This window comes from Engystomops pustulosus, chromosome 3 (genome assembly GCF_040894005.1).
Source record: "Engystomops pustulosus chromosome 3, aEngPut4.maternal, whole genome shotgun sequence".
NCBI classification, from domain to species: domain Eukaryota; kingdom Metazoa; phylum Chordata; class Amphibia; order Anura; family Leptodactylidae; genus Engystomops; species Engystomops pustulosus.
The window spans coordinates 133,035,147-133,058,665 of record NC_092413.1 but is presented as its reverse complement, the minus strand read 5'-3'; the positions used below and the strand labels follow the sequence as shown (position 1 = coordinate 133,058,665).

Below are 23,519 nucleotides of genomic sequence, written 5' to 3'. Positions count from 1 at the left end.
TTTGTGCAATCTACTGGAAAGCTCCCGGAAAAAAATCCTTTTTTACTGACTTTGTTTTTATGACTTTCATTGTATAAAAGGGTAAAATAGGGTGTTTAGGAAAGATCCAGGAAGATCCAGCAAGTCCTATATATACCGGACTAGACTGATTTATCTTTGCATATTTTTTTTGAGGATTGAGATATTGGGGCAGATTTATCAAGCTGTCTGAAAATCTGAATATTTCTAGTTGCCCATGGCAACCAATCACAACTCTCCTTTAAAATATTCATGAGCGCTGGTAAAATGAAAGCTGAGCTGTGATTGGTTACCATGGGTAACTAGAAATATTCTGACTTTCAGGCAGCTAGGTAAATCTGCCCCATTGTTTTTTTTTTTTTACTTTTAAAGTGCACATATGGATGCCGGCAAGGTGAATAAGGCACAAGTCAGGGTAACCAGTGAGCAGCAAACTGCAGAAACAAAACCACAAATTTACCCAGAATTAAGTCAAATAGAATACAATGTAAAATCACACAACACTAACATAGGACAGCAATGGGCACTTTATTACTCCTTTAAAGGGGACTACTCCACATAATTGAGAGTATAGGGAATCCACTTTGGTTCATGAGTTTTGATCCCCTATTAACCTTTAGCCTAACTCTGGCAATTATCATTTGCTTTTTAATGCACAATCATACCACTGTGGTGTTTTTCATTTATTAATACATAACTAACAAAAGTAATATTTTAATGCCAGTGTACATAACCCTTACTTCTGATTTCACATTACACAGCTATGTAGAGAGAAGTATAAAAGAATATACTGTAATGATATGATTTTATATTGGGTATGAGAGGGGGCATATTGAATGTGCATGTGATGTTTGTGTGCCAGGGCTGCTTTTTTACATAGTGGGGGAGAGGAGCTTATCCAGGGGTGCAACTAGCATTTCTGCTGCCTGAGGCTACGATGTATACAGTAGGATATGGTACAATTCCTCTCACCATGTCCTTACACCAAAGGAGAGATAAATTATACTTCTCAGTGGCAACATATTCCATGTTGTGTATCAGGAAGCTTGAAATAAATTCCATATGCAGTACAATAAAAAAAAAACACAATTGCACCAATTTTTCACCGAAAGTCATAATTTTTTATTTTTCCTTTTACAGAGATGTGTGATGTATGCGGGGGAAATTGTATTTTTCAGTGTTGCCATTTAATATTCCATGCTCCCCTTTATTCTTTTGGTCAGCAACATCAGGAAGATATCAAAGTTGGATAGGTGTATTAGGGCTAAGTTGATGGGGTACAGCAGGGCTGGGTTGGTGGGGTAAAGCAGGGCTGGGTTGGTGGGGTAAAGCAGGGCTGGGTTGGTGGGGTAAAGCAGGGCTGGGTTGGTGGGGTATAGCAGGGCTGGGTTGATGAGATGTACCAGGCCTGAGTTGATGGGACATAGCAGGACTGGATTGGTGGGGTGTAGCAGGCCTTGGTTGGTGGGGTGTAGCAGGCCTGGGTTGGTGGGGTGTAGCAGGGATTAGTGGGTGGTGTGTAGCAGGACTGAGTTGGTGGGGTGTAACGGGGGGGGGGTGTAACAGGGTGGGTTGGTGGGGTGTAGCAGGGCAGGGTTGGTGGAGTGTAGCAGGGCTAAGTTGGTGGGGTTACACAAGGTCCGGTGTTTTTCATGTAAACAATGCAGGACACCCAGTGCTGGTTACAAATCACATGGAGTTATGGTTTTTGTAAGAAAATTGTTCAATTGTGTTTTTTTAAATTGTACTGCATATGAAATTTATTTTGACCTTCTTGGTAGAACAGCATGGAATATGAAATGTTGCCACTGAGAAGTATATTTTGTCTGCATTCTCTCCTCTGGTGTAAGGATATGGCTAGAGTATTTGCACCGCATCCTACTGTATACTTCAGATGGGGGGGTCATCGTTCTAAAGTTTGCAGCAGAAAGGCTAGTTGCACCCATGGAGCCACAGACATTCTTTCCAGCAGTGTCTCAGAGCATGGGGTCCTGATGATAAAGGAGGGAGACAACATGGTGGAGGCCCCAGCTTGTAGTTAAAGGAAACCTGTCATCAGGACCCCATTTTCTAGAATAGTGTGCACTTTGCCAAAGTGTTTTTATAGTAAAACTGGATTTTTCTGATTAAATGAAAAAAGTAAGATGAAAGTTTACCTGTCTCTCTGCAGAGCAGTGTGCTGTGTCCCATGGGCCAGTGGTTCTCTCACCCTCGGGAAACCACATCATCATGTATCTATTTCAAATTTTAAAATACCTATCTCCCTTCTTTTTAAAATAGATGCATGACAGAGTAGTTTCCCGAGGGGGGAAGGGGGGGAAGGGGACGGTTCTCACTGGCAACTCCCTTGGGATATAGGACACTGCTCTGCAGAGAGAAAGGTAAACTTTCATTTAACTTTTTTTTTTATCTGAAAAAGCCACTTTTATTACAAATTCACTTTGGCAATGTGCACATTTTTCTCTATGGGGACATGGGGGAGCCAGAAAAACGGCTCCTGATGACAGGTTCCCTTTATGGACAGACTGATCTTTCTGTAGTCACTTGCAACCAGGACATGCCATTCAGACATATTTTACAGTGACATATCCCAGTAGTAGCCGTGAATAAACCGCCCCACATCAACCAGCAGGAGGCGCCGCCCATGGCTAGATCCAAAAGTTACCTCATGGCATGTGCACCCTTGGGTTTATAACAACTCTGATGGATCTGATGTGCTTGTTTTGGAAATGAAAAAGTCATATGTTCATTATTGTGCCATTTCTGTGCCATTTTTTTCAGCAACAAACGGCGCAAAAATGGTTCAACTATGGGCGTGATTTTTCTGGTGCAAAAACAAGTACATCAGACTCATCAGAGTTGTTATAAATCCCACCAATGTACTGTTCTCTATTTGGTTCAAAAAAACCATGCTGTTGTAGTTAGATCATACTAGAAGATTACCTTTCACCTCTCCTGGCACGTTTGTCTTTTAGAAACACTTGTATCCCCAATTATATAAAAATTTTAGACCTTATTTAGTCTACACGTTTTCTCTACTCTGATTTGTTATATTCCTTTGTTATTTCTCCTGAATATTTACGGATACATCACAGGCTGGAAATCAATAATGGGGGAATACTGGTAAATGTAGGCATAATTTGTTAGTTGATGCCTACATTTCTAGTTGGTATAATAATAGTGAAATGGTAAAATATAAGTCTGGTTCTTTACTTGAACAAACATGTCAGGAGGGATCCCAGATCCTAAAGTAGCTACACAATTCCTATGGTTCTTACTTGCCACTACATTTTGTAAATAAATTAGCTTACACATTTACAGAAGCCAAACTTCACATCTGGCTGCTTTCTTATGCTAGATCTAAAAGTTTATACCTTGTATACATGCCATTCTGTCTCATATTTCTGTCACCGACTTACCAGGAATTCCTCATGTCTTTGTGAAATATGATTGTCCTAGATACAATTTTACCTTGTTCTCCTTTCAGTAAGTTAAGGAAATAAAATGCTTTCTACATCCCAGGTTCAAATTAGTATTTTATCTAACGAAACAGGTATCTGTCTGAGAATGTGATGGACTGTCTATGGAATATAGGTTGCACCTGAGTCCCCTTACATAATCATATTTCAGCCAATACTGTAATGCTACTATAGAAAAACAGGTACAGTATAAGCAATACACAGGAGAATGTCTCCACTGAATGGGAAATGCTAGTATTTGTTCTGTGTGGCCCAGTTACAAATATTCATTTACATTGTTATAATACACAACAGGAAAACATGTCTTTCATAAAACAGAATAATAAAACACAAGAACATTTTAGCTGGCTTCAGCTCAATGCTACCTATATATATATATATGTCTATACATCATGGAAAGAAAGGACAATTTAAAGTTATAAAAATGTGCCCAGGTTTTTATTTTAATGCTTTTTTGATCTTCTTTGAAATCAAAAATAGATCCTTGCAGTGTCTCCAAGCTTCTTAATTGCATTTATAGAAGGAAGTCCCGGTGAGGTTATCAATTAAATTTTATGTCATGCAAAACAAGTGAAAGATGAAATGCCCATTTTTAGCACAACCCATGTATTAACCCTTACATGACTTTCTTTTTTGCTATTCTGTTTTTTACTCCCCTTATCCAAAAGCAATAACTTTTTGAATTTTACATTTGCAGAGATATGTGAAGGCTTGTTATAAGTGGGATAAATTGTACTTTTTAGTGGTGCCATTTAATATTCCATGCAAAATACTGAAAAGCTGGAAAAAAAATCCCACGTGCAGTGAAATAGACAAAAACCACATTTGTGGCCTTTTCTTGTGGGCTCTGTTTTTACGGGTTGTATTCTGCGCTCTAAATGACACTTTTTCTTTATTCTTTGGGCCGGTACGATTACAGATACTAAATTAATAAAGGTTAATTTGGCACTCGTTCTCTAATGAAGTACCTGCCCCTCCAACATTGCCGGATACATCAGGAACCTCTGGCCTCTTACTGCATCTGCTGGCCGGGCTGCGCAATGTATATCTGTTCGCCAGGTCCCTACCTCACTTAGAAATATTCTGCAGCCGGAGGACTTTCACTTCATGCCCCCTTCATCCCCCTTGGCTTGGCGCTAAGGAGAAAATAATCGCCATTTCTCGTGGTTCACTAGTGATTATTTCAGGGCTTCTACGCCAGTTTTTTGGCATAGAAGCCCTGATAGATGTCACCCATTCAGTTCAGTTAATATTATTTCTTGTATTACAGTAGTATCATGTATTTTATTTCAGAGAGGCATTAATCCTTTTCTCCTTCCTTCTTTGCTAGTGGTTTGTAGGAGTTTTTCGATTAGCTGTGATTTGTTTGTGCTATGGGGGTAGTTCTTGTGGTAAGAAGAAGGAAGGAGGTATAATAATTTATGTTAACAATGGTTTGTGTGCGCTAGATCATGTAACTATTAGGTCAGAGTTTTGCAGTAAGGATATTGAGTTATTAGCAGTTGCACTTAGACCGTATTACAGACCTTTGAAGCTTACAGCGGTCATTTTGGTACTTGTGTACATACAACTGTCAGCTGCATTGTATGACACTTCTTTAATGCTTCAAAATGAGGTTGTGAAAAAGTATTAAAAAAAGATTGTAGAAGCTCACTCGATACAGCCTCTGTTTGATGCACATCACAGATTCCACACGGACCAGGTGCGTTTGTACTAAGGGATAGGAAGCAATTAATCCAGCGTCCAAGTCCAGAGAAAATGAAATCTTCATCTTTTTATGGAAACATGTTCCATTCCAAAAGGTAAAAAAACGCTTATGCCATGGCAATAGCTTGCTACAGGGTAGTAGATATAGCCTGGCTCGGCCAATGCGTTTCTAGCATCATCCGACACTTTTAATCATGGCGGATGTCGGATGACACTAGAAACACGTTAGTCAAGCCAGGCTATATCTACTACCCTGTAGCAGTCAATTGACATGACATAAGCGTTTTTTTACCTTTTGGAATTGAACATGTTTCCATAATAAAGATGAAGTTTCAATTTAATGTAAGGAAAATGAGCTACTGCTTAATTTTGGGAAAACTAAATAGTTAGTTATTGATTTTGGGCGAAAAAGGGGTGCTGTGTGTCTACCTGTTTGTATAGATGAGCTTGTAGTCGAACATAAGTACTTGGGGGTTTATGTAGATACAAAATTCTCCTGTTGATTATTTCATGTTAATCAACAGGGGAAGACATTTCAAAGCAGGTTGTACTGCTTGCGCTCTCTCAGATCTTTTAAAGTTTTCAGTCGCTTGTTGTACAGTTTTATTGATCTGTGAAAATTTGTTATTTTTACAGCCTCAGCATGGGGTACAGGAATCACAATTTGTGATGGGTCTAGACTGGATAGTCAGGTCAGGAAAGCTTGGTCTGTGGTAGCAATCTTGATGGAGTCCAGGGAGGTAACGTTGAATAAACACATAGAGTGCTCGGCAGGTTTAGTAAAACTATAAGGGACTTGAGAAACCTGAATCATGACATATTAGCTGGTCAGCAAACTGCATTTAGTGGTAGATATAATCACTGGATGTGCAAAAGGATAGAATGAAGAACAGTTTTCTTCCATTCTCTATTAGATTGTATAGTGATGGTAAAACCTGTATGCAGTAATTGTATGATGTTTAATATAGAACAAATTATGATTATGTTTTAGGGATAATTCTAATTATGTTTTATCTGGTTGAGTATTTATGTATTAATATTTGTCTTATTTATTGTATTGTTCTTTTTAAGGAGTAGCATGCAATAACTGTTCCTCTTTGAGAACAATAAAGTGATTTTATTATTATTATAGAAATAAATAATTTTCTTTTATTTATAATGTATTCAGTGTCCATTTACAGGCATTACTGTTATGTGGCATTAATTGGGGGCCCCCACCAGTTTTTTCACCAAGGGGCCTCCACCACATTTAATCCAAATCATACCTGTCTTCTTAGGCTTTCTGCTTGTGGGCTGTGTTAAGTGAGTTAAGTGTTAATAGTTCACATCAACATACCAATAAGAAAATGGGGAAAACTTCACAATCACTTCCCCAATCTGGGGTTCTCGCACCACATAGGCAAGTCACTATGAATATAAAAGTATATAAGCTGAGAGCTGTCTTACACTAGAACAGTGATGGCGAACCTTTTAGAGCCTGAGTGCCCAAACTTCAACCAAAAGCCACTTATTTATTGCAAAGTGCCACCACAGCAATATAAGCAGTAATGTATTTCTCCTTGTTCTTTGACAACTTTCAATTGTTCAGACTCCTAAAGACACCAATGCAGTTGAATAGAGGAGGGCAAATTCGCCTATCATTGTAGGAAGATTCTGTAGGAAGATTCTTTGAGTCCTGTCTGGTGAACTTCATGCTGGGGTGATGGCCTGGGTGCCCACAGAAAGGGCTCTGAGTGCCGCCTCTGGCACCAGTGCCGTAGGTTCGCCACCACTGCACTAGAAGGTTAGTCAGTGAATACAATACTGATATGACCCAGGCAAAAGTGGGGACTAGTACCTCACTGGTGACATCTTCTGGCAGATGTCTTCATCTCCTGAACAGAAGATGTCACCTAAACACTTAAAATACAACAGTTACTTACAGTATAATATCCACTGGATAGTGCCAATACTTAAGAATGTGTTATATAACACTCTTCATACTCTTTCTTTATACACAGTGCTGCTTCTTTTTTTTACACATGTCCTGATAAATTTTTATATGTAGAGCCATTATTATTTTATACATACAATTCCTCCAATTATTAATGTGCATATAACACCCCTTAAATAATTCATATATACCAGTGGTGGCTAACCTATGGCACGGTTCCAGAGGTGGTACTCAGAGCCCTTTCTGTGGGCACTCAGGCCACCACCAGAGATGACTGCAGGAATCTTCCTGCAGTCCCAGACAGGCCAGGACTTGCTGTGCACAGAGCTATTTTAAAGTGACAGGGCTGCCTGGGACTACCGGAGGAGTGGGAAGGTGTGGACAGATCTGGATTATCATTGTAGCTCCTGCCACTCTGACAATTCTTCCTGTTTATGGGACCCTGGAGCGAAGCTATAATGATCCTCCAAATTTCTTCTATTTTCATCTTTATTGGCGTCCTCAGGGTGATGGTATCAATGAAAGCTTTGACAGAGAAGGGTGTATAAATCACAAATTAAATTTCTGTGTTGGCACTCTGCGATAAATAAGTGGGTCTTGGAGGTTCGCCATCACTGATATATACAATGTGGCTCTATTTATAAAATTAAAAATAGTTTCCCTACATTATTGGATTCTTTTATTAAAGAGAGCACCCCAAATTATTAAAGGGATCAGCTAAGATTGCCCCAGTAAATTAGCAGTAGTACTTTGTGTAGAATATAATCTGCTTTCCTTATAACTATTTGTCACGTTCTGTTCCAAAGTAAAGTTCAGTGCGCCCCCTCCATTGTGATTGACGTCTCTACTTTCAAGCTTCCATGCATTTCTGTAGCATCTAAAACTACCAAGATTTCCTCATGATTTGTACATGTGATGTGAATGCTTATTGCCAGGTGCCGTGTGGTGCATACACACAGTGTACACATCGTATGTGCAACACTACAGAATTGAGGGGCAGTAGAGCGAGCAATCCCAGTTAAAGGGGTACTCGCTTTGACATTGGCATTATCCTCCCACCTCACTGACATTGTGGTGTTCCTTACCACATGGATTAAAAGTGAATTTTCTCCATCAGTACTTGACAAATTTCATGATGCACAAGTGCATTCACTTTCTATACTGGGTCCCCCAGTGAATTTTCCATTCTGTTTCCATTCCCAATTAATTTTAATACTGTTCCCCCCATTCAATTCCATAGTGGGCCCACAGTTAATTTTACGTAATGGGCCCTCAATGAATTCTACTTATTGCCCTCTCCCATTTATTTTCTGGGACTGTTCTGTCAGGGTGTAAGGTAAGTTAAAACCCATAAGTATTGTGTAATGCAAATGCACAGAAAAGGCAGAAAGACATTTTCCATCCAGCTATGTTGGGCTTCTGCAACATGTGTTTCGGGAAAATGACAGGTTCCCTTTACTATGCATGCGAGGCATAGGCATGAGCAGTAGGCTTGGCTAGATGCAGATGGAGAATTTGAGGTACTATTTGCATAAATTGGATTTGCTCAGATATGCTTTCTAATTCATTAACAGCTATTCACTCTATGATAAAAAGATTTTATTAGATATTAATTTAATGTACACACTTGATCTATAGTATATTTATTAATTTGCCATCAATTTCACAAATATAAGTTGGTGAATTCACATTATAACACTTGTTGATGCATCATTTATATATAGTCTTGGTTTTATATGATATTGTTCACTAATATGTTCCTTTTAAAAGAATGCATGGTAAAGCTAAATGTGTTTCTGCGTGGGTTAATATGTACCATTTTCTCTTTATTTCAGTGCTTTTTTGCCTTTGTATAGGTATATTTCAGTTATAACATCAATGCACATATATACACACATATGTTTTATTCTGCCTTCATATTTGATTATTGTGTACAAAATAAATGAATATTTTCAGATGAAGGCCTTATAGACATGTATGCTGCTCCTCCTGGTGGACGATGTCCCAAGGAGAGAGAAAAATAGGACATGTTCTACTTAACCACAAACAATCTCTGTCATCTGCTTTGCTAAGTCAGCACTGTATTAGTAACTCTCAACAGAGATGGATCTCTTTGTGACTATCCATCATTTCTTCATACCCTTGTCATAACAGGATGGATTAAATGCACAAACCTAGTGAAATACAAGGGCGCTCTTGATCTCTCAGTTATGCTTTTACCTACTTGGCAGTAGTTGGTAGATGTAAAACAACAGGATAAAGACAATACCCTAAAGGATCGATCTATCTATCTATCTATCTATCGGATATGATACTTAAAGGATAAGGTATATGATAGCAAATCTGTCTGTAAACAGCTACAAATGTTATAAGATCACACAAAACAACTTAATAAAGAGACCTTTGCATACATGCTCCATGACCTGTGTAGAGGTCACTACATACAGAGGGAGGGAGAGGTTGGATGTGACCATCACAATTGTCATTTGTGATCCATTGTTATCAGCCTCCAGTTTTATACTGTAGTAGAGGTGTCACCTCCAATCCTGACCTCAATTCCAGAAGTTATACTATGAGATAAATATCTATTAATTGTGAAATTATTTTGACCATAATAAAATTTTTTGAATAGTTTTTTAAATGTCTATATTGTTTATTTATACTGAAGCCTTAAGAAAATGATATTCATTCTAATGATTACTATTATTTACATTTTGTGTGATGTACTTAGATCTAAGAAGATTTCTGGGATTTCTAGTATATTTACCCTGTTCTGGGTCACAGTTCCAACTATAGACCTATCTATTGCTGGTATTGGGAGACAGATTCCTGAGAGGCTTTTCCAGGACTCTTGGGGAAAAACCCTTTTATAGAACAACTATATTTGTAACAGTTGTAACATTTATATTTCTAACATTTTTTCAAAAAATTGTGTTGCATATTTTATGTGACATTTTTGTAAGATTTTCAGAAATTGAAGGTTTCCACCAGCATGACCAACTAGAGTAAATCTTCAAGTTTATTTAATATCATTAAAAAAGCACTACATTCTATAGATCTTGTCACAGGAGGCTATCGTCCACCTTAACCTCCTCTATCATCCTGATTAAAGAGGTAGTTCAGCTTGGATAGCGTGCTGCAGATGAATCCCACCAGAGGTGCTGAGATGGTGACTCGGGCTATATGGGTGTCATGGAGAACACCCAGGATGGATTTTAGTGCCAGGTACAAATATCATTCAGGATGAAGCACATGTTATGGCGAAGTTCAACTCATATACAACCTACCAGCTTGGCTGCTCGCCACACCACCAACAGAATTGCTTTTACTACTGCTTATAGCAGACTATATAGTAAAGATATTCACAAAGTCAGGAAGCTCTTACCTCAATAGGTTCCTGCCATGTTTAATGTATTTACTTGAATTGGGTGAGATTTTCCTCTAGACAGGCTCCTACTTAGGCTGTAAGCTATCTCCTAGCCTTTTATGGACTAAAAGCAAGAGAATACTCTTTTAACCTATAAACCAAAGGCTCCTACAGGTGTGAGCACACTAGGGGCATCTCCTGTTCTGATATGTGCAATTTTACATGAACAGTGAATAATCAAGAATACAGAATAGCCTCCTATATGAATAGCAATACTTCAAACAAGGTGTATCTAGTCACTGACACCGACTGTAACAAGCAGTATTTAGGATGTACATCTGACCCCTCATATGTCTGAGGTGACCTTTGAGACAGTGGCTCATATATATATATATATATATATATATATATATGTGTGTGTGTGTGTTTTCACCGGTATTGTGTTATGACTGCGCTGTGTCCACCGCGCCAAACAATTCTGCAACTAATGGGGCATTCTGGTGCCGATTTGGACCTTGCTGCACATTTATTATAGGGACTTGACAGAATTGTGTTGCACGCTCTATGTTACAGGTGCACACTTCCCCAGTAGTGCAGCATAATTTTGATCTCCAGTGTATATATAGTGACTATCCCTAACACCTCAAGTTAGTGACTGGGAAAAAGTAACTATAACATTGCTTGAATATAACAAATATTAAATAATCTCAATTTCAATCTCTGTCTGCATGTATTTTTAAAGAAAGCATCACATTTAATTCCCCATCTATTACAGTGAATATTAACCTTCCATTGTTCAGCATTTCTTAACTGTTTTATTTATATGTGCTTTACTTGAAGGGTGAAAAGGGGGAGAAAGGAGAAAGCGGTCATGTTGGCCCTCAAGGAAAAGATGTAAGTTAATTATGATTCTATCTCATTGATTTTACTTATCACTTACATATGCATTACTCTCTATGAATTGTACATTCATTGTTCATGTAATTCTTATCACACTGTATAAGCTTTCAGGAGTAACTGAATAAATATTTCTTTACCTTGAAAAAGGAATATAATGATAGTGACCTGTCAGAAACTACAGACATAATATCATTTTGACATTTCTGCTTTCACTGCTGAATTTATATGTGGAAGGCTTTGTGCTTTTCTTCCTTACTTACATACAGTTTTGTACCAGCCATAAAAGCTTTGTGTGTGAGCTGTATTGTTGCATACATTTACCACATAAATACATTAAAGGGATACTTACAGAGAAAAGTAGGTGTTCCACAATGTTTTATGCGTGTTATTTCTACATTTTAAGAGTACTTATATACAGAAAAGAACAGCTAATGTGTATGTTAAAGGAAGGGGCACGGTCATGAATTGGCAAAAGCTTTTTTAGTTTGACAGGCTTTCTCCTCTCCAATTTTACATAAACCAATTTTACAAAACCTCTGACAGGCTTCCACCCGCAACACAATCTCTGGGTGGTCCAACGTAAACTTATACTGGATAGATAGTATAACACTTTTTGTTATTATTTCTCTTTGTAATAACATATTACCAGGGCCAGTGCTAGTACTAAGCATACCGGGGCAAGTGACAGGGCCCATTCTTGCTAGGGGGGGGGGGGGGGGCACAGAGCCGAATCTCTTTCCCCAGCATCCTGGCAGTGCCTGTACGGGCTGTACATAATAGAACCGTGATAGGGCTATATATATAATTAAACTATAAAGAGGGCAGTATATAAAATAACCATGACAGGTCTGATTGGGAATGATGAACTAGGGAATATTTGAGTTAAGGTAATAAAGGATAGAATTAATGAACATATTTCTTTCCCAATAAGCATTGTCTGAAAATCTCCATACACCTAATGTATAATATCAGTATGAAGCAGTCATCTCCTACTATAAGTTGTTCAGAAAACATATTTATTCAGTACCCTGTCTAGCAGAGACTTTGAAATGTTACTTGGTAGCAAGTGTTTACTGACCACTTCACTACAAGACAAGTGAAGTGCTTTCCATATTTACTACAGAAAGCATGGCTGACATTTCTGGGTTCTATAACAAAATATTGTCAACAACATCTTAAGTAGCAGACAGAATCTTGTCTGATGTTAAGTGTCCATTGCTTTTCAGTTAGGTCTGTCTAACTTGATACCCATGTTTATAGCCCACTTTTTACCCCGTTACCAACACTGAGATGATATTACCCATTTTCACTGTTGACTCCGGCTGATTCATAACTATTATTCAACAAATGCCTATTATGTAGTCGGTAAGCAATAATGTAGTATGACTAGTTAGACCCAACAGACCCAAGCTTCAAATGTGCTCTTAAAACCCATCTCTTTAAGCAAGCCTATAACACTCGCTAACTGCTTGAAACGTCAACTCTCCCTTTACTAATCCATCCAATGTCCTATCCCCCATCTGTTATCCGGCAAACAGCAGATATATACCAAGCTCCAGGCTTCTCTGCAGTCCCATTGACCTTGGACTTTGTATATAAGATGGTGGTTGATGGCTGGTTCAAGCAGCAGCACCTTTATTTATTATGTTATTTTCTTTTGATCTACTTCCTTATATAGAATGGCTGGACCATTATATGAGCTTTTTACCTTTTTTGTCTCCCTTTCATCCTCATATACTATAAGCTCCTATGAGCAGGGCCCTCACTTCTATTGTTCCATGTGAACGTTTGTGCTCTGTAATGTTTTATTCTATTTGAATATGTCCCCTGTGTTATGTAAAGCGCTATGGAATATCATGACTCTATATATAATCAAAGATTATTATTATTAACAGAAAATATGCAGACAGCTTCAATATTACTTGTCCTAGCTTTCAGGTGAGTGAGGATAAAATGTTCATCATCCTAAAGAATTGTGATGAATATTACCACCATTCAAGTAGAAAAACAGTTAAAGATAGGAGGGGACATCTCAGATGTCCTTTCCCTTTTTATTATGCTACATAATATAACACATTTGATAACTGTTCTGTTGCATTATTGGGACAAAATAGGATCTTTCCAAACGCAATTAAAATGTTCCCATATCATTCTGAAATTTAGTAGGAAAACAACCTTTTTCCATATTATGTATGTACAGCTAGATCAAATCATTGGTAGAATTACTGATATAATTACAACATAATATGATACATTTATCCAAGTATTAGCAAGAAATCCCTCTCAGTTTTCATTGTCTATGTTAATATATATTTAATTACATGCTCTTGTGCCAATTGCATGAGGTCTGATGTGGCTTTTGTAACCTTATCCCATTTTATGAATGCTACAATCAAGTGTGGCTGCTAACATTGATGGAATCTAATGTGCTATATAAAAGAGAAGAGGACGCATGGTGAAAGGCAATAATCTCAGCTGGTTGCAGCTGTTGTGCTGCTGTTGAGAAGTGTAACAGCAGCAAGAACAAAGTAACATTTTATACAGCCCCAAGATAATAAGATGGGTATCAAGTGTTTGTGACAAATTAACGAAACTTTACTTTCACACTGTGAAAAAAAAAAGGAAATGAAATGTGTTATATAAGTTTATAGAAAATATTCATAGCATATGTGATTTATATGCCAGGAGGTTGTGTTACACATGACGAAAGACTTACTATTGCACCTCTTAAAATGTTGCAGAAAATAAAAGAAATTTATTAATATGTGGAAATTCCCTTTTAACAGTTTGCATCTATTTTGCCATACTCATTGCAATACATTACCAACATGTACAAACTGAAACTCAACATTTTCATTGTAAGACTGCTGTATTGTACCCATTCTATGCCATAAATCCTGGGCTGACCCAAGCATGTCTACTGTTCCAAACAGATTTATTGACCCAAGCTGACAGGTCAAACTACGATTTTCAGTGACATTAGCTAACGCAATATAATGGATCCCAACTAGAGGCCTCTGGGTCCCCTCTAATTATACCCAAAAAGCGTTAATCTCTACTCCCCCCATTTCAGTTTTTAGTAATGGAGGGTTTTTTGCCTACCGGGGGGATTTCTGATATGAAAATCTTAGGCATATTCTGTTTCCATCTTGTACCTATCCACATAAATAACAAAAACTGTCTACATTGTGCTACAGCACATGTGAATACTCGTCTAAAGAAATGTCCCTGATAAAGACACACTTCTTCCTTTATTTTCGTACATACATTATAAGGGGATTGTCAAGACAGAGGAAGTGTGAGATCTGAGATCACTCACGACCTCTGTCCTTGCTTACTTACGCACAGTGAGCTAACCTACACTGAGCTACATACCTTTAGTATGTTCTCAGAATGGATTACAAATGAGCAGAGACAGATGGACAGAAAGATAGACAAACACAAGTGAAGTCAAGATAACCTGGTCAACACCAAGATGGTGAGATACAGAATTGAGAGCCAAACAGTTATCAAAAACTGAAGCAGGGATCAGAATACCAGCAATAGTACAAGAAAAGAGCTAGAAACAGAAGTAAATAAAGACCAGTATAGCCAATATCTAAGTAAGTGAGTTGCAGATATACATGTAGTTCCTGGATGCTGCTCCAGCCGCTGATTAGTTTGGCTATAGATACAAGCTTGCGGCCATACATATATCCCCCATAGAGCGGCAATGGCTGCACAGAGCAATACGGTTCCACACACGTGTGGCACTGTAACGCTCCATACATGGGAAAAAGATAGGACATGTCCTATCTTTCCCTGTGTTACGGGCCGTGCACCGTGGATCTAAATGGAGAGGGGAGGGGTCACCCCTCCTCCTCTCCATCGCAATTGACGTATGCCCGCCCGGCTATAGCACGGCTGTAGCCATGCGGGCATTCATCGGTGTGAATGTAGCCTTAGAATTATGCAGCAAGAACCCGTTCAGAGAGTTCTTTCAGGTACGAAATGAGTGTGTTACTTTTTGTTTGCAGCTTGATATTGCACATGTATGTGCAAAGGGTGAATTTACTGTTGCAAAAATACTTTTGTGTATGACTTTTTAAGCTATGTTTATTTTAAGCTTTTGATGTATTAAGTGGCAAGTTCAAGTGGCAAGTGGCAAGTTTGAGCTCTACACATTGCATCCAAGGTGTTTTCAGAAAATGGTCGTAAATGGTACTGCTAGCTGACATTTTGACATGTACTGTAGCTTCTCTTTGCTTAACTCTTTTGCATGTCTGTTTCATTTTGTCTCTGAATTCACAAAAAAAACTGAAGGTTTGACATTGGGTAGAAAAGACAATACCGTGACATGCGCACACTTTGCAGACTCCGATTGCCTTGTGTGCTCCGCATCTGTAAAAAAAATTGGACAGATTTAAAAAACTTTTTCCAAGGATCGGGGACAAAAAAAGGCAATGTGAAAACAACCATAGAAAACAATGGCTCAGTAAACCTTCGGTGAAAAACACCGCCAATGTGAAAAAGCCCTTATTTGGGACTATTAAAATATTTTTTGGCATTGAAGAATACTATTACCTCTGAGTGCTTTCAAAGATGATGTGTTGCCTGCTCCCCTTTCGCATTTGCTCAGTCTCTGTAAATTAAACTACAAATGTCGCTAATATTATAAATAAAACAAACACTCGATGAACCTTATTTGCTTTTACTTTTAAGTGTTTATGGATGAACAAGGGAACTTAAATTTCCAATTTACCTCATGAAGCATTTTGTGAGCTTGTTAAAGGCCAACTAACAGCTAAATCAGAACTATTTATTCCTCTACTAATTTAATTCAAGTGGGTATTTAAAATCTCATAACTCTAAATGATGCTTCTTCCAGATGGTAAATTAATGTAATTTTAGCAAGAAGAGAAGTTTCACAGATATCTAGTATTTAGAACACTCACTGATTTAATGCTGTGCACCCACCAATGCACAGATGTTGCTTATCATTTTAGTGCCAGCCTGTCTCTATATTTCCACTTACTGTGATCTGTGGAATGAAGATTGGAGGGTACTGAACATCCAAGTTGTTTTCATTATTATCACTGTGTTAATAATTCAGCAGTAATGCACACAGTTTTCAATTATAAATATGTACATTTTGTCCACAGGGTTTGGATGGTATTCCAGGTCCAATTGGTCCCAAGGGAGAAAAGGTAGAGTACACTTGCAATTAAATTTCAGATGCAAAGAAAATAATAGCTCGAATAAAAATGCAATCATTGTTTCAAAGATACTCATTTATGAAGGGTATAAATGTGTCTGGAACATCATAATGATAGGGAATTGCATTTGGGTTGCACTTCGCTCAGTTCAGTAAATGTGAGCAATGCATGCTATTGTTACAGACCTCTAATGTGACAGCATGGACATCAGACATCAGACTTCCTGGGGATAGTCTTGCTTAAAATTTGTGCAGATTAACAGTATAGGGAAATTACTAAAAGGGAATTCCATTTAAGTAAGATTAATTTACTGCAATTTATTATTTCACATACCTTCTGGCATCTGTTTTCTCGAAAACTAAATTTATGTTGTCTCTGAGCTGGCATCTATTTACCTTGTAATTTCTGGTGTAATCTATAGAAGGTTTATTAGTTTATTGAAGGACACCCTTAACTCTGTCCATTTTAAGAGTGCAGCAAGAGAATTAAATGGATCATGAGTCCAGTGTATTCACAAGCAAAATCAGTCTATGCATAAGTAGTCTGTTCATTGTATTGAGCAGTGTAAGACTCCGGGAAGGGACACAAAATTGAGCGTGGCAAATATACTTGGCGGTTAATGACTGAGCAAAGGTCATGAGTACATCTGGACATAAGTTCTCTGTCTGTAGTTAAATTCATGATATGACCAGGTAAGTAAACTTTCAAATAATATTATAAAGCCATTTCACATGGCATGTCAATATATATATATATATATATATATATATACACACTCACTGGCCACTTTATTAGGTACACCATGCTAGTAACAGGTTGGACCCCCTTTTGCCTTCAGAACTGCCTCAATTCTTCGTGGCATAGATTCAACAAGGTGCTGGAAGCATTCCTCAGAGATTTTGGTCCATATTGACATGATGGCATCACACAGTTGCCGCAGATTTGTCGGCTGCACATCCATGATGCGAATCTCCCATTCCACCACATCCCAAAGATGCTCTATTGGATTGAGATCTGGTGACTGTGGAGGCCATTTGAGTACAGTGAACTCATTGTCATGTTCAAGAAACCAGTCTGAGATGATTCCAGCTTTATGACATGGCGCATTATCCTGCTGAAAGTAGCCATCAGATGTTGGGTACATTGTGGTCATAAAGGGATGGACATGGTCAGCAACAATACTCAGGTAAGCAACATGGTCAGCAACAATACTGTGGCGTTGCAACGATGCTCAATTGGTACCAAGGGGCCCAAAGAGTTGCAAGAAAATATTCCCCACACCATGACACCACCAGCCTGAACCGTTGATACAAGGCAGGATGGATCCATGCTTTCATGTTGTTGACGCCAAATTCTAACCCTACCATCCGAATGTCGCAGCAGAAATCGAGACTCATCAGACCAGGCAATGTTTTTCCAATTTTCTACTGTCCAATTTCCAGAGCTTGTGCAAATTGTAGCCTCAGTTTTCTGTTCTTAGCTGAAAGGAGTGGCATCCGGTGTGGTCTTCTGCTGCTGTAGCCCATCTGCCTCAAAGTTCGACGTACTGTGCGTTCAGAGATGCTCTTCTGCCTACCTTGGTTGTAACGGGGGGCAATTTGAGTCACTGTTGCCTTTCTATCAGCTCAAACCAGTCTGCCCATTCTCCTCTGACCTCTGGCATCAACAAGGCATTTCCGCCCACACAACTGCCGCTCACTGGATGTTTTTTCTTTTTCGGACCATTCTCTGTAAACCCTAGAGATGGTTGTGCATGAAAATCCCAGTAGATCAGCAGTTTCTGAAATACTCAGACCAGCCCTTCTGGCACCAACAACCATGCTACGTTCAAAGGCACTCAAATCACCTTTCTTCCCCATACTGATGTTCGGTTTGAACTGCAGGAGATTGTCTTGACCATGTCTACATGCCTAAATGCACTGAGTTGCCGCCATGTGATTGGCTGATTAGAAATTAAGTGGTAACGAGCAGTTGGACAGGTGTACCTAATAAAGTGGCCGGTGAGTGTATATATATACAGTGTATATATATTATATATATATATATATATATATATATATATATATATATATATATATATATATAGCTCATCCAGGCCAAGACATTTAGTTATGCATTATCTTCCATAAATCTGCTTTAAATACTTTTAAGGAATTCCTGAAATTTTGATAGTAGGTCATTTTCTGTATATGACATATTATAGTCATCTTTTTAATTTTTTCAAATAAAATGTATCCTCTATCATAAGCTATTATTTCTTTGTTAGGGGGAAATTGGACCACCTGGACCCGCAGCATCACCAGTAAGTATATACATGAAATGCAGTCTATCAAGGTAACAAGGTAAAAATATTAAAGGGAGCCTTTCCAAGGTGTATGCAATTGAGCTGCCAAATCCTGCTTCTCCTGTCATTTCTTATCTGAGCCACCAAATCATGCTGTATACTGTAGAAGATGTGCACTGTTACATACATGCCATGTGCAGCATAATATGTATGTAGTGGTGCACATCCTCCATTCTTTAGTGTGTCAGTTCAGATGCCAAGGCCCCCTGATACTGCGAGCCCCAAAGCTGCTATGGCTGTTACCACTGTAGTTACGCCCCTGACCCAAAAGCTCAGTGAAAGTTATTTTTCTGGTTAATGTCTGAACTGTCTGTAGGTATAAAGTTATAAGCAACAGCAACTGCTTAATGGCAACCAAATGCCAACAAAAGCCTTAGATCGGACCTCAATAAATAGAACTGTTACACCTACAAAAAGAACATTGGAAAGTGAGAAAACATGCCTCTTAAAATAATAATAAATGTTGCAAGTTTATTCAATTTTTACATTAAAGCATAACATGACAAGTATACACACATGATAGGGTGGAATCTACAACAATGCAAACTGCTTGGCAATAGTATAATTAAAAAGATAAAGATAATGCATTTATGATTAGAGCAGAATATTAATATAAATATGGGATGCATGTAACAATATTAGGTAAAATAAATCAAAAGGAAGGGGAAACACATTTCTAATAATTAACTGTGCAAACACAATATCTGAAATGGCTACTATACTTAAGCCACTAGTAATACATTAAAGAGGGGTTAAAACAGGTAAGTATAAAGTGCAATAGTTTAATATAAATCTATCCAAAGTCTTTAATGACACCTCACAAAGTTAAGATAGTAAAACATACCTTTATCCAAATGCCAGACCAGTTGGCACCTCAACATGCGTTTCAGCATTTGTGCCTTTCTCAGGCGGAGTGAATGGAGGTATGAAGATATGTTTGTAATGTGCACAGAGGCATCAAATTCACAGTGCTGATAGCTGTATTAAGAGGGAGAAGGTAGACTCCCTTTAAAGTGTGCACTTTTAAGTGTACAGTTTGTTCAAAGTGTATACTGGAACACTAAATGTATAGCTACAATGATTATCAGGACTAAGAAGGTAGTAATTTACCTTAAATAATCACAATCACTTATTGCCTATGCACCCAAAGAACTGAAGAATTAGGGTCTGAATTTCCCCTAAAAAACCTTTTCCATGAATGAGTAAATGTGTGCATTATAGAGATATGACCCCTAGCATTCAGAGACTCATTCTGTGGATTAGGAGTTTCTATTTTGGCGCACCCTTTAGTTTCTATTTTGGTGCACCCTTTAACATATTGATTGAGGCAAAATTGTCAAACTACTTGACCTGAGTCCTGATTCACGTGGCAGATTTTTGTTTCAGTTCATGGTTCTCATCTATGCTGTTGTACTCTTTGTATGTGGAATATTACTTTTATACTTGTATGTTTGATTGATTAATGGGATAGAAAAATACATGCTATGGCTTTTAGCTACTGATAAAGACTTTATGTGAGGTATTGTGTTCTGAGAACCATCAGAAGGCTTTTACTGTTCTCTCTTTATATATCAGAGAATTTCAGTGTCTCACTGCAGCTCTCTTTCTATTATTGGCTTTGGTTCACATTTGAAAGGTATGCAAGAGCTAGACAAACAAATCAAGTGTCTCCATGTTTTCAGCTTCCCATTAATACAAGGTAGTTTCTGATTAAAATACATTTTCCATATTATATGGATACAATGTGCAACGGCATATGGATCCACCATTTCAGCTGCTTTTACTTTAGGTTTATCCTGAGTGTATTCAAGTTTTCCTGTGGGTTTTTACCCATACTTCACTGAGACAAGGACACAAGGCTACTAGGTCTCCAAGTAGCCCTCGTGTGGGGGGCAACTGGTTCACACAGGTCAGAGAACACTAGTGCAATGCAACATTTATTATGCAGAGAATAGTCTAAGACTGTTTGTGGTCAGGGCAGACACAATCAGGCAGACACCAAGATGTATACCATAGGTTAGATTAGGCAACAAACAGACATAACCATAGTATAGGCTGTTGGTCAGATTGGTCAATGCAGCCAGATACCGTTCAGGGTCAGGACAAGCTGTGGTTATCCCCAGAATAGAAAACAAATTTTCAGATCTGGGTCCTAGACCACAGGTGGTGTCAAACACTGGAATACTGAAAATCAAACAACTTTGTACGGGACATAACACAGCGCTCCCTTTCATTAATATAGGACACTCAAGGTTTGGACACACTGGTTCTTTAAATCTTAAGAGTTGGAACACCTTAGGAGCCATAATTTGGTCCAGTAGCAAGAAGAACTATATAGGGAGAACAAGCAATAGGATACATGAATATTTTCAGTAGGTTACAATGAAGGACTGTTTGTGGATTAGAGGCTACAGAACAGATACATTAACACGTTTAGGGCATAGCCAATTTATAGCTTAAGGCTCTTCCCCACTTTCTGTAATCTTACATGCGTTAGTTATTCTTTTTGAACACTTTAACTTATCAAAGCGATTTTGAGAATGTTTTCTAGTCACATGTTGTACTTCATTTTAGTGGTAATTTTTGGCTGATGAGTTTTGCATTTATTTTTTTTTTAAATTTATAAATTCACCATTTTCCAAATTATCACATTTTTAGACAGATAGTTTTACCACCTAAATTACTTACTAAATAACATTTTCCTTATGTCTCCATTATGTTTTCAGAATTTATAAATGTCTGGATATTTTATTTTGATGTCACGCAACTTACAAATTGTACATCGGTTTTCCATATTTTCAATAAGATTTCAGAATTGACTTTTTTGGTGATCATTTTTGTAATGAGATTTGAAATATAAAATATTATAAACCACCTATATAACACTCTATTTTAAAATTTTATGTGGAATAAGATTGGTAAAAATCATAACTTTTGGTGGGTTTTAAAAATTTTTAGTTATACTGTTCATTGTTCGAGTTTATTAGTGATTTTTTGTATAGTACGGGTCCTTATATGTGGGGTTTGTATGGTGATTTTGACTTTATTTCCTTTATACTTGTATGTAACAGGACTTTTTATTAATGTATTAGTTTCTTTTTAATTTTAAAAAATGTATTACTTTTTTTAGTATTCAAACTGTCAGCCTATGCTGATGCATAGGCTAACTCAATGCCTGTAGAGTCCTGTGAAAGACAGGACTTTACAGGCATTTAGCATGGACAACCCTGGGGTCCATGCCATAGCCCCCTGAAAACGCTTTACGGGGTCACTGATTGTGCAAGGAATCCCCCTGCAGGAATTCAAATACTGCAGTCACGTTGACCGCAACATTTAAAGGTTGAACATCCACCATTTTTAAATGGGGATGTCAGTGATAGATTACCACTGACACCCCATGTTTTGCAATGCTGGTTCAGCTAAGTACCTCTATGATTCCTCTTAAAGTCAGTAAACCATCTCCTTTCAGTACAGACAGGGCATGTTTGATGAAGTAAGCACTGTAGTAAGCTGATCACTTTTAGAAGAGGTCTAGAGCTGAAATGTTAACTTGTAAGGTATAAGGGCCAGTGTAGTTATCTGGTGCATACATGAATTCAAGACATGAAGGAAATTGACTGCATTGTCAGGAAATAATTTCCCAATCCACTAACCTAACCCTATTCACTTTATTCTTTTGAGCCTGTTATGGAGGTAGAAGTGTTCAGGCTCCTCTCCTCCTCTCGCCCCACTACCTTCAGTCACTTTTCGCTTCACTAAAATTTTTAACCTCTCTCCTTCTGGTTTCTTTCGGTTTTCTTACTAACATGGTGAATACCCCTTGTCTTCTAAACATGCTGTTAGTACCTCATTACTAAAGAAGCCCTCCATGGACCTATTGCTGTTAACTACTGACATGTCTATAAGCTCCTTTTCAGATGCAAACTTATGGAGCATATGGTCTATTCTCCACTAACCCATTATCTCTCTAACTCCCTCCTTCTATCTCGTTTTCGTACTATGCACTCCACTGAAACTGCTCTTTCTAAAGTCTCCGATGATCTCCTTACTGCTAAAGCAGAAGTGAGCTATTCTCTACTCATTCTTCTGGATCTCTCTGCAGCTTTTGATACTGGGGATCACCAACCCCTCTTTGGGATTCGTCACTCTATTGGCCTGAAGGACACTGTTCTCTCTTGGCTTTCTTCTTTTCTCTGCACCTTCAGCGTCTCTTTTTATGGATCACTTTTTTCTTCCTTTCTTCTTACTGTCAGGGTTCCTCAGGGCTCAATGCTAAGTTGTCTTCTCTTTTCCCTCTACACTGCCCCATGGGACAAACCATCATCAGATTTATCTTTGAGTATCATCTTTACTCTGATGATACTCAGATTTATACTTCTGAAGTAAGTCAGGGGTGATGTTACAGTGATTGTCTCTTTGATTTGTCCTCTCTCTAACTGAAACTTAACCTCTCTAAACTGAACTTCTTCTCTTTCCACCATCTACTAACCAACTCTACTAATCAATCTCCATCTGTGGTATGACCTTGAAGCAGCAGGCAGCAGGTTGTGCTGGTCTCTAACCTAATATTTCCTGG

The 23,519-nt window shown here is 38.1% G+C and overlaps 1 protein-coding gene across 4 annotated transcripts in view; it reads left to right on the top strand.

Annotated features, from left to right (window-relative positions):
* COL19A1 (collagen type XIX alpha 1 chain) overlaps window positions 1–23,519 on the top strand; it is a 553,058-nt gene that overhangs the window by 166,397 nt on the left and 363,142 nt on the right. For all 4 annotated transcript variants that reach the window (XM_072142184.1, XM_072142183.1, XM_072142182.1 and 1 more), the window contains 3 exons: window positions 11,345–11,398; window positions 16,546–16,590; window positions 18,866–18,901. In XM_072142184.1, the coding sequence (XP_071998285.1) occupies window positions 11,345–11,398; window positions 16,546–16,590; window positions 18,866–18,901 (135 nt within the window). The remainder of the gene's footprint in view (window positions 1–11,344; window positions 11,399–16,545; window positions 16,591–18,865; window positions 18,902–23,519) is intronic.